A 10,705-nucleotide genomic window follows, 5' to 3' on the forward strand; every position below is an offset into this window, starting at 1 on the left:
ATAGGATAATGGAACTTGGCAGTTTTTTTTTAAATCCTACTCACAGTATTAGTCTACCCAGGCTGCCATAACAAAATATTATAGACTCAGTAATTCAGACAGAAGAAATGCATTTTCTTCCAGTTGTGGAGATTAGAATCCAAGATCAAGGTTATAGCCCAGTAACTGTTGGTGACTTTTGGTGACTATAACTTGTCCTTGACCTGCTTCTACATGTGCTTAGTGAGTCAGAGCATTAGGTCACAGTGAGCTTAGCAGTCTACCTTCAGACAGGTATTTTCTTAACCGTTTCTGTCACTTCCTAGTTGGTGGTTGGTGTAGTGGAGATGCCATTTCCAGTGTTGAACGGTATGATCCACAGACCAATGAGTGGCGAATGGTAGCTTCAATGAGTAAAAGGCGATGTGGAGTTGGAGTCAGTGTTCTTGATGACCTGTTATATGCAGTAGGCGGCCATGATGGATCCTCATATCTCAATAGTGTTGAAAGGTAAGGTTAATTTGAAAAAAATTCCTATTGTCCCTATGATTTTGTTTGAAATGTCAATTAAGAAACAAATGTAACTTACTATTTTAGCATTACTATTTAGCATCTGTGAGACTAATTAACAGTCTAGACTCCTTCAAATGACACACAAGACCTTTGTGATCTGATCTCCACCAATTCTTCTGGTCTCTTCCCATTGGACACCATTCTCTAAGCATGCTACTGCAGACACAACCAAGAGCCACAGCTCTGGTCAAACTGGCTTCCTGCCTTCTTCTGTCCCTGCCTGTACGCATGCATACATACATTCTTCTCCCTGAAACACCTTTGACGCTTTAAGGCTTACAAGATTTGAGATGTTACTTCCTGCACAAAGCCTTCTCTGACTATGGATGAGTCCCTCGTTCCTCTGCTCTTTCATGAGTATTTTAAGCATGCTTGTGCACATCATACTGTTCAATTGTTGAGGTATCTGGCACATTGGAACTCTATAGTGAGTGATTATTTTTAAGTTTCTTATTGCCACATATTCTCTTTCGTTAAGTTGTGTTGACCTACAATGATTTGTCATAGCTCCATAGCATATCTGTAAAAACTGGTATATCCAGTTCTGGATACTGCTTCTAGATATGGCATAGCTAAAAAACAAAAACAGAAGGGTTGGCTCTGTAGATTGGGGGGCGGGGGGAGATGACAGAGAGAATGACACTTAGACATCAATCGGTGGACTAAATAAAAGTACAAACTAATATATTTATATATTACAAAGTACAAACTAAATGTTTATAGCTTAACAATGAGATCAGTATATACCAAACATATAAAATGTAACTAAGGTGGTACACAGAGGTAAACATGAGTGATCCGTTACATGCATTGGAAAGGAAGAAAAGAGAAAGCAACAGGTGGCACCCTCATGTAATCCTAGCACTTGGGAGGAAAAGCAAGAGAGGATCACAAGTTTGAGGCCATTCTGAGCTACATAGTGAGACCCTGTGTCAAAGAGAAAAAAGAAAGAAAAAGCAAATCATGTGTTTAAATCAAGAAGTTAGAAAGAGCAACAAAATCCAGCAAAACAAAAAGAAAAATAAAATAATGAAAACTTTAAAAGTAAAAATGGATATAGCTATACAGGGAGCAACTTAGCATTCTTTTGGGGGGTTTTTTGTTTGTTTGCTTTTGTTTTGTTTTTGTTTTTCAGTGATTAAAAGTCTTGTGCATGCTAGATAAGCACTCTACTATTGAGCTATGTGCTCAGCCTTGTAAGTCCTGTTTCTAATTATCAGAGTATCAGAAACAACCTAAGAATAAAGAAATAAGAATATGATTAAGGGCCTGGAAAGATGGCTCGGTGGTTAAGAACACTGTTGTCCTTCTAGAGGAACTGAGTTCAGTTTCCTGCACCAAAGTTGGGCAGCTCACCACCATTAACTCCAGGTTCAGGAGCTCCAACACCCTCTCTTGGCCTCTGTGGGTACTGCAAACATAGGCACATATGCACAGATACACATATACATACACATAAATAAAAATAAATTTTTATTTTTATTTTTATTTTTTTTGGAGCTGAGGACTGAACCCAGGGCCTTGTGCTTGCTAGGCAAGCACTCTACCACTGAGCTAAGTCCCCAACCAAAAAAATAAATCATTTTTTAAAAAATAAGATTAAACAATGCATCACATATTATAATATAACAAAATAGTTCGGAGGAAAAACCTGTAATTATATTAACAAAAAGAGATCTCAAAAATATATCAAAGAAGAAAACTGCTATGTGTGGTATTATTTAAATAAATACATACATGGATAACATTTTATTGCAAAGGCTTAAAGGATGTATGTCAAATCCAAATGGGAAGAGACTGGAATTGAAATGGAATTCTGTATCATTCTGATTTTTTTAAAGAAAAAAATGTATTCAAAATAAATGTTAAAAATAAATTTAAAAATGTAACTTAGGTTAGGTCTGTAGCAGAACAGTTACTAGCATGTGGCCCCCAGCACTGCTCAGTTTGGTTTTCATATGCTTGATTATTAATCTATTTGAGGAAAGAACAGCCCTTAAATAGAAATATGTGCTTATATGTTCCAAATACTGCAATGGACTTTTCTTTGGGCCATCAGCTCACAAAAAAATGATACAGAGACTTATTATTACTTATGAAACTCAGCCTATAGCTTAGGCTTGCCCCACTAGCTCTTATAACTTAAATTAACCCATTTATATTCATCTATGTTTTGCCTCATGGCATTTTACCTCTCTTCCATCTTGCATCTCCTGTTTCCTCTCTGTGTCCTCTGCTTGCTCACTCTCTATCTCTCTCTCCCTCCCTCCCTCCCTCCTCTTTGTGCCTAGCTATTGGGTATTTAATTCTTTATTAAACCAATCAGAAGGTGCCTTGGCAAAGACACATTTTCACAATGTACAGAAAGATTATTCCACAACAAATTACCATAAACACAGCCAAGCTCCAGCACGTAATTCAAACTTTCAGTGTGTTCTCTGCAGATACGACCCCAAAACAAACCAGTGGAGCAGTGACGTGGCCCCTACAAGCACATGCAGGACAAGCGTTGGCGTGGCAGTACTTGGAGGCTTTCTCTATGCCGTGGGTGGACAGGATGGTGTCTCTTGCCTCAATATTGTTGAGAGGTGATTTATTTTAATCAGAATAATTTTCAATTGTTTGAATGGACATATAGAGTTCTTTTAGTATTTTTATGTAGCCCTAAATGGCCTAGAACTTACTATGAGAAAGGAGAGCATGCGTGAGTGCATGCGTCTGTATCTGTGTCTGGTTCTGTGTCTGTGTGTGACTTTGGGGGATTGGTTCTCTCCCTCTACCATTTTATAGCCCCTTGGGTCTATTCTTTAATTGATAAAAATATATTTGTGATAAACATGATATATTTAAATATTTAAACCATGTCGAATGGCTAAGTCAAACTAATTAACTGATGTATTACCTTACATACTTCGGGTTTTGGTGAAAGCAGTTAAAATCTACACTCGACAATTTCAACAGTAACTACTCACCGTGTTGTACTTTCTTGAACTTATTCTTTGACCAGCATCTCTCTGATCCTGCCAACCCCTCACTGCAGGAGGAGTCCATTCTACTCTTTGCTTCTATAAACTAGACTAATTTTAGATTGAGTCTTCAAGATCACATGGCATTTTTTTTTCATGTCTGATTTATTTCACTTAACAAAATGTACCCGATGTTCTTCCCATTGTCACAAATAACAAAATCTGGTGGGTGTGTGTGTACTATGGTAACAATTTTTTAAGCTATGGTAAATTTCCGAATCCATTATATCTCTTGTGGTTTCAGACCTATGGAGACGACTTGGACTAATAGGAATATGCTTTTCCCCCTTGCAGGTATGATCCAAAGGAGAACAAGTGGACTCGGGTGGCCTCTATGAGTACTAGAAGACTTGGAGTTGCTGTGGCTGTCTTGGGAGGGTTCTTATATGCTGTAGGTGGCTCTGATGGAACATCTCCACTCAACACAGGTCAGTCCCTCCATAAGGCAGTCTGAGTCCCAAAAGCAGCACGTTTTCCTGTAAAGAATCTGTCTGTACTGGCTGGTTTTGTGTGTCAATTTGACACAAGCTAGAGTCATCAGAGAGGAAGGAGCCTCAGATAAGGAAATGCCTCCATGAGTTCCAGCTGTAAGGCATTTTTTCATTTAGTCATCAGTTGGGAGGAAAAACATACTTTCTAAATAGAGTGATTTCCCTTTCTTCCATAATCACAACCTGCCCTCAATTAAAAAAAAATAATAATTCTTTTAATACAAGAATAAATAAAACCTTAGAACTACACGCTTCTTTGCCTTTTCAGTCTAGAGATAATGGGTATTTTCATCTACGGATATGTCAGTGGCACACCCATGAGATTCATTGTTATGTATCTTTAGTGGCTTAAAAGACACTAGTGTTGCATAAATCTTAAAAGCACTTATTAATAAAATCAAACCTGAAGCCAGGTATTGGGGTGAACGCTGGAAGATCAAAGAAGCAGAGCAAGCCACAGCTACTTCACCTTGCCAATTCCTCAGCTGATCCTGTTTCCTCAGACTGGATGCCTCTGAGTCCTCATCCAGAATGAATCTCAGCTGAACTGTGCTGCTCAAAAGCCTAAGAGTTTAACCAGCCTAGTTCCTAGTTTTTATGCCTTATATACTTTTCTGCTTTCTGCCATCACTTTCTGGAATTAAAGGTGTGAGTCACCATGCCTGGCTGTTTCCAGTGTGGCCTTGAACTCACAGAGATCCAGATGGATTTCTTCCTCTGGAATGCTAGGATTAAAGGTGTGTGTGCTCCCTTTTTCTGGCCTCTGTATCTAGTGGCTGTCTGTTCTCTGACCCCAGATAAGTTTATTAGAGTGCACAATATTTTTGGGAACACAATACCACCACACACTAGCATGGTAAAGCATGCCTGTAATCCCAGTACTTGGGAAGCAGGAACAGGAGGATCATGAGTTTGAGGCTAGCCTGGGCTGTATAATGAGTTCTAGGCCTGTACCATAGAACAAGACCCCATCTTTAAAAAGCAAAACATGGGTTGGGGATTTAGCTCAGTGGTAGAGGGCTTGCCTAGCAAGTGCAAGGCCCTGGGCTCGGTACTCAGCTCCAACAAAAAAAAAAAAAAGCACAAAACATGAATAAATAAATAATATGAGGAGTACAAGAGTACAGAAGCTGTTCAATTATAACAATAAAATTTTAGTACTAAACTGTTCTTATAAATCACAATCTAGTTCCACTCCATTGGAAGATAAAGAGAGCACATATAATTAGTAATGTAGCCAAAACTAGAACTTACCACGTCCTTTCCTCAGAAGATGACTGCAAGAAACTGGTTCCCGATCAGATTATTTACTGAAAATAAATGTCATTGCAGTTTAGTGGCTGTGAAGGGAGCAGATGAGTGGTCATTTTCTGGTCTTTTCTTTTCACCGCAGTGGAGCGCTACAATCCTCAGGAAAACAGATGGCACACCATAGCCCCTATGGGGACCCGAAGGAAACACCTAGGTTGTGCAGTGTACCAGGACATGATCTATGCTGTGGGAGGGAGAGATGACACCACAGAGCTCAGCAGTGCTGAGAGGTACAACCCCAGAACCAACCAGTGGTCTCCCGTGGTGGCCATGACATCCCGAAGGAGTGGAGTAAGTGCTGGCTGCTGAGAGCTTGGAGCTTGAGAACAAGCCCTGGGGCGGGGCGGGGGTGCAGAAGGAATGCTCTGGACTGTGAGCTACTCTAGGACACTGAGGGGTGACGTCCTGATCTCCACACGCTTTATTTTCAGTTGTCTCCACTGTCAAGGGGGAAAACCCAAAACCAAAAAGCTTGTGTTTCTTTTGATTGCTTTTAACTGCAGTAGCTAAATATTTTCCATCCATTCATATATTTAATTGTGTCTTTTTTTTATTGTTTATGTTCTATCAGTTACTTCTCTGGAAGGTATCTTCCCTATATCATCTACTCCTCTATTTAACTTCTGTATATTAGCACTAACTATTCCTATTTTTTCCAAGTAGACTTTGCATACTAATACAAACATATCTGGCCCAAAGCTGGTTTGGGTCTGTCTCATCTACAATGGAGGCTAGATCTGATTGAGTGGTGTTGTGCTCTCAACCATGAATGAATGGCCTGCCACTAAAAGATGTCCAAGGCCAGGCAGTGGTGGCACACGCCTGTAATCCCAGCACTCGGGAGGCAGAAGCAGGTGGATCTCTGTGAGTTCGAGGTCAGCCTGGTCTACAAAGCGAGTTCCAGGACAGCCTCCAAAACTACAGAGAAACCCTTTCTCAAAAAAAACCAAAAAAAAAAAAAAAAAATGTCCAAGGTGGACCATAAAATCCACCCTCCTGGGAATATTTGTCTCAGAGAAACCCAGCCCATTAGCCACTAATCATGTAAGGAGTCCATCAATATAGGACACATACTCAACAAGAAAGAGAAGTCCCTAAGGACTCCGTAATCTCAGGATAAAAAGGAGCAAATTCTGTTTGCAAAAAGTCAAGGGGCTTCACTGAAAAGCACCAGCAAGTGAAAGACTCACATATCTGAAAACTTAACAGATTTTTAGTTATATTTCTGTTATTCTTACTGCTCCATCTTGATTATATTTTCATTCACGTAGAAGGCAGCAATGTCTACAAAATTCTTCTTATGAAGCTCTCAGTCTGGTGAAGGAAATTGAAATGTTTACAGTAAAGATGTGCTGTGGTAGTGGTGTATGTGATAAAGGACATGGGAGAATGGCTTAATTCACATGAGTTATTAAAGCCTGTATACTATTGCAGAGATTAACAGTTAATCCAGCATTTCTAGAGCATAGAGCACATTAGGGGAGAAGGAAATGTAGAAGGTGAGGCCAAACATGGTGGCCTGTAGTCGATTTCTGAAAAGCCTGAATGACGTTCCGAACCTTAGACCTATTGTTGAATAGAAGGGAGGATAGGAAGTTTCTGAACAGGAATGACATGTTTATATTTGTATTTTTAAGAATATCTTAGTAACAATTTAGAAAGAGGGTTAGAGTGAGCAAACCAGAAGTGGGAGCTATGTGGAGATTCTCGTTCATGTCTGGTGAATGGTTTTCTAAATTTTACAAAAACATGTTCTGATTCTTGTGTACTTCTTGTAAGTAGACAAATAATTTAATGGTTCCCATAATTTCACAGACTACTGCTGCTTTGTCTTTCTGAATCATGGGAACTATACACTGAAACCATAAGAGATTTGAGCAGTCGGTCTAGAGGTCTGAAGTTCCCGGTGCTTGTCTCGGTTCTGCAGCGGCCGCTGTGCCTTCTCTTCCAGGTTGGTCTGGCGGTGGTCAATGGACAGCTCATGGCAGTAGGAGGTTTTGACGGCACAACATACTTGAAGACCATTGAAGTTTTTGATCCAGATGCCAATACGTGGAGGTAACCTTTAGACTGTGGCAGGTCTTTTCATTACTGACGTGAAATCATGAGCTTGAGAAAGATCATGACCACTAAAACTGGGATGGCCAGTGTACTGAAGTCCTCATGTGGTTTCCTGAAGGGGGCTGAGGTAACCCAGACATGATGATGCATTGTAACTTGTTGTTCTGAAGTATCTGATAAAATGCTTCGAAATTCTTCTAATAACCATCTCATTTATATAAGTAGAGGTAGGAAAATAATGAAGAATATCATTTCTGTTCTCACCACATCCTGCCAGCGAAACCAGAACACCAAGAAAATGAAAGATGTGCTTAAGTAAGCTGGGGACATTATTAGACTCAGAACCCAGGCCTTCGGTGCTCAGTTTGTCTGTACAGGCTCTAGGGGGGTAAAAAAGTAGTTACTTTCAAAAAATATTTAAAACCTATTCCTTTTAGCTTTTAAAAGTGTATTGACACAGAGTCTTCTGTTTTGAAATCCAGCCTGTTTTAATGTTTACTTCTAGATAGGAAGCTACATCTTATTTTTAGGAGTTGACTTATGTTGAGCTTCGTTTGGTAGGTTTTATGTTCTTTTCAATCCTCTTGGGCACAGTGGTAGAGTACACGCTGGCAGGATGAGTGCCTGGGCTCACCTGCTAGCACTCTCCCTATCTCAGAATCCAGCGGCAGGGCCTAAGCAGGCGCTCCCTCCAGTTCCTCTTACAGAGCCTGAAACGACTCTCTTGGGATTCTCTGCGGCAGAGTAGTCACAGTACCAAGGTCAGATGAAAAACAACTTAGTACTTTTGCTCAGACATTACATTTTTCATACCATGCTCATTAGATTTCCTGAGTGTTCTGATCCCAGAGGGAACAAAAGTGAAGACAGATTCCTTGAAGAACCAGTGTTGGCACTGTAGTGCCATCCTGGGTGGAGTGCTGTGTGTTTAGCAAGCCAAGAAGAGGGCTAAGACGACAGGGAGGAATGGCTACTTGGGGAGGGTGGCCGGGAAGCCCCGCCGAAATGGTAAGGACAGAGAAGAGCAGGTTTGCACAAAGCAAAGCCACCGCTTGCGGATTTCTTCCTTACAGTTGTTTTTTTTTTAAATAGGAATTTAGACTAAGCACGATTTAAGAAATAGCTACATTTACTTCTGTCTCATAGTTGCTATAATTTACGTATAGACTTTTATCAGTAACCATTCACTAGAGTTAGTAATGTATGGTGAATAATATTCATGAAATTCTTAAAAATAATCTACAGAGAAGTTAATACCTAAATCTCTGTAGTTTCAAAAAGTATCTCAAACTTTTTTCTTGCTTTGGGTTTTTTTCTTTATTTGTTTTGTGTCTTTTTTTTGAGATGCTCTTTCTCTGTAGCCCTGGCTGTCCTGGAACTCATTATATAGACCAGACAGGCCTCTAACACAGAGATCCAGCCACCCCTGCCTCCTGAGTGCTGAACTTAAAGGTGTGTGTTACCATGCCCAGCCAAAACTTTTTTACTTTGTTTTTGTTTTGGGCTTTTTAAAGCAGGGTCTCGCTGTAGCCCAGGCTAACCTGGAACTCACTCTGCAGCCCAGGCTGCCCTTGAACTCACAGCAATCCTCCTTCCCCAGCCTCCTGGGCGCTAGGATTATCGGCCTGGGACCATGCTTGTTTGTTTTGCTTTTTAAGAAAGTATCCCTCTATAGCCTAGGTTGGCCCAGAACTGTGTAGGCCCAGGTTAGCCTTGAGTTCAGATAGTCATCCTGCCTCAACCTTCCATTTCCAGTGATTACAGGTATGTTTTACCATACCTGGTGCACATCCTAAGTCAATTCTATCTCGTTTCGGAATGAGGAGCTGGTTTTTTTGTTTGTTTGTTTGTTTTTCCACCCTGAAGGTCTTCAACTTTAAAGATGATCTTGTTCACAAATCACAAACTGAATGCTGACATGATACTATATAGACAAGGAATAAAAACAAAGAACTGATGGGCTGGAGAGAAAGGACAGTTGGTAAAGTGCTTTCTGTGCAAGCATGGGGACCTTATTTAATCCACAGAACCACAGAAAAAGCCAGGCATGGTGGCATGCATCTGTAATAGCGGAGCTGGGGAGGCAGAGACAAGGCTGGTCCCTGGACTCCTTGGCCAGTCAGCCAAGCCTACTTGATGAGTTCCAGGTCTCGGAGAGACCCGGTCTTAAAAAACAAACAAGATGGATGTCTTCTGCAGAATGACATCTAAGGTGACTTCTGGTCTCAGATATACAAGCACCTACACACGGTATATACAGATACACAACAAGAAATGGAAGGAGGGACGGAGGGGAAAGGGAACGGAGAAATCGTGCAACTTGGCTAAGTGGCTGTACCTATAATCCCAGCCCTTTGGAAGCTAAGGCAGGAGGATTGCCATGGGTTTGAAGCAACCAGGCTGGAGTAAGAACAGCTCAAAAATAAAAATAATTGAGGCTGGTGCAGTGGTAAATACCTATAATGCCAGCACCTCCACAGCCACAAGCCAAGGAAGATCCTAACAAGAGCCTATCTCAGAAAATAAAACATTAATTAATAATTGAGAACGTTTTAGGCAAAGAGAAGATGTATCAGGGAAAATAAATAGCCAGACATAAACTTAAACACAATGTATCAGGGAAAATAAATAGCCAGACATAAACTTAAACACAAAAAATGTAGAACATGAGGTTTGCATGTTAGAAGCCAGTCTGCATGTCTCTAGTGCAAAAAGGTGAGCAGATAGCCACATTCCCCTGAGAGCTTTTCAGTCATGGGCTGAATTAATTCTGCTACTTGACTGTGTTCAATTTGCTTCTAATCTTTGGAAGAGTTACGTAAAGCTGAAAATGTTGTGAGTGATGTCTTCATTTAGAAGGAGCAGAGCTTTTACCAGTTAGAAAATAAGTGTTTGTTTCTATCTTTGCAGGTTATATGGAGGGATGAATTACCGACGGCTAGGAGGTGGTGTAGGAGTTATTAAAATGACACATTGTGAATCCCATATATGGTGAACACAGAAAAAAGTCTTGCATACGCTCCTTTATATTTGGAAGAGCCTTGACTTTGAAGCTTTGTACAGCTCGAGAAAACATTAGAACAAAATTTATTCTTTGCTGGTGCCTCAACATGCAGAACTACAAGTCTAACGACGGAGCTCACCTGCAGACGCCTCCTTTGCACAATACCTTTCCACTCTCTACAGAAGAGGGTTTATTTTTGGCTTTAATTTATCATGGAGTTTTGATGGGGATTTTTGTTTTTGTTTCATTGGCTTGGGTCA

The 10,705-nt window shown here is 40.5% G+C and overlaps 1 protein-coding gene across 1 annotated transcript in view; it reads left to right on the forward strand.

Moving 5' to 3' along the window:
- Klhl20 (kelch like family member 20) overlaps window positions 1-10,705 on the forward strand; it is a 46,459-nt gene extending 35,754 nt beyond the window's left edge. Inside the window, exons 7-12 of the mRNA XM_036202964.1 lie at window positions 306-489; window positions 2,997-3,140; window positions 3,873-4,006; window positions 5,463-5,671; window positions 7,332-7,438; window positions 10,352-10,705. Of these exons, the coding sequence (XP_036058857.1) occupies window positions 306-489; window positions 2,997-3,140; window positions 3,873-4,006; window positions 5,463-5,671; window positions 7,332-7,438; window positions 10,352-10,436 (863 nt within the window). The 3' untranslated portion in view covers window positions 10,437-10,705. The remainder of the gene's footprint in view (window positions 1-305; window positions 490-2,996; window positions 3,141-3,872; window positions 4,007-5,462; window positions 5,672-7,331; window positions 7,439-10,351) is intronic.

Source organism: Onychomys torridus, chromosome 11 (genome assembly GCF_903995425.1).
Source record: "Onychomys torridus chromosome 11, mOncTor1.1, whole genome shotgun sequence".
NCBI classification, from domain to species: domain Eukaryota; kingdom Metazoa; phylum Chordata; class Mammalia; order Rodentia; family Cricetidae; genus Onychomys; species Onychomys torridus.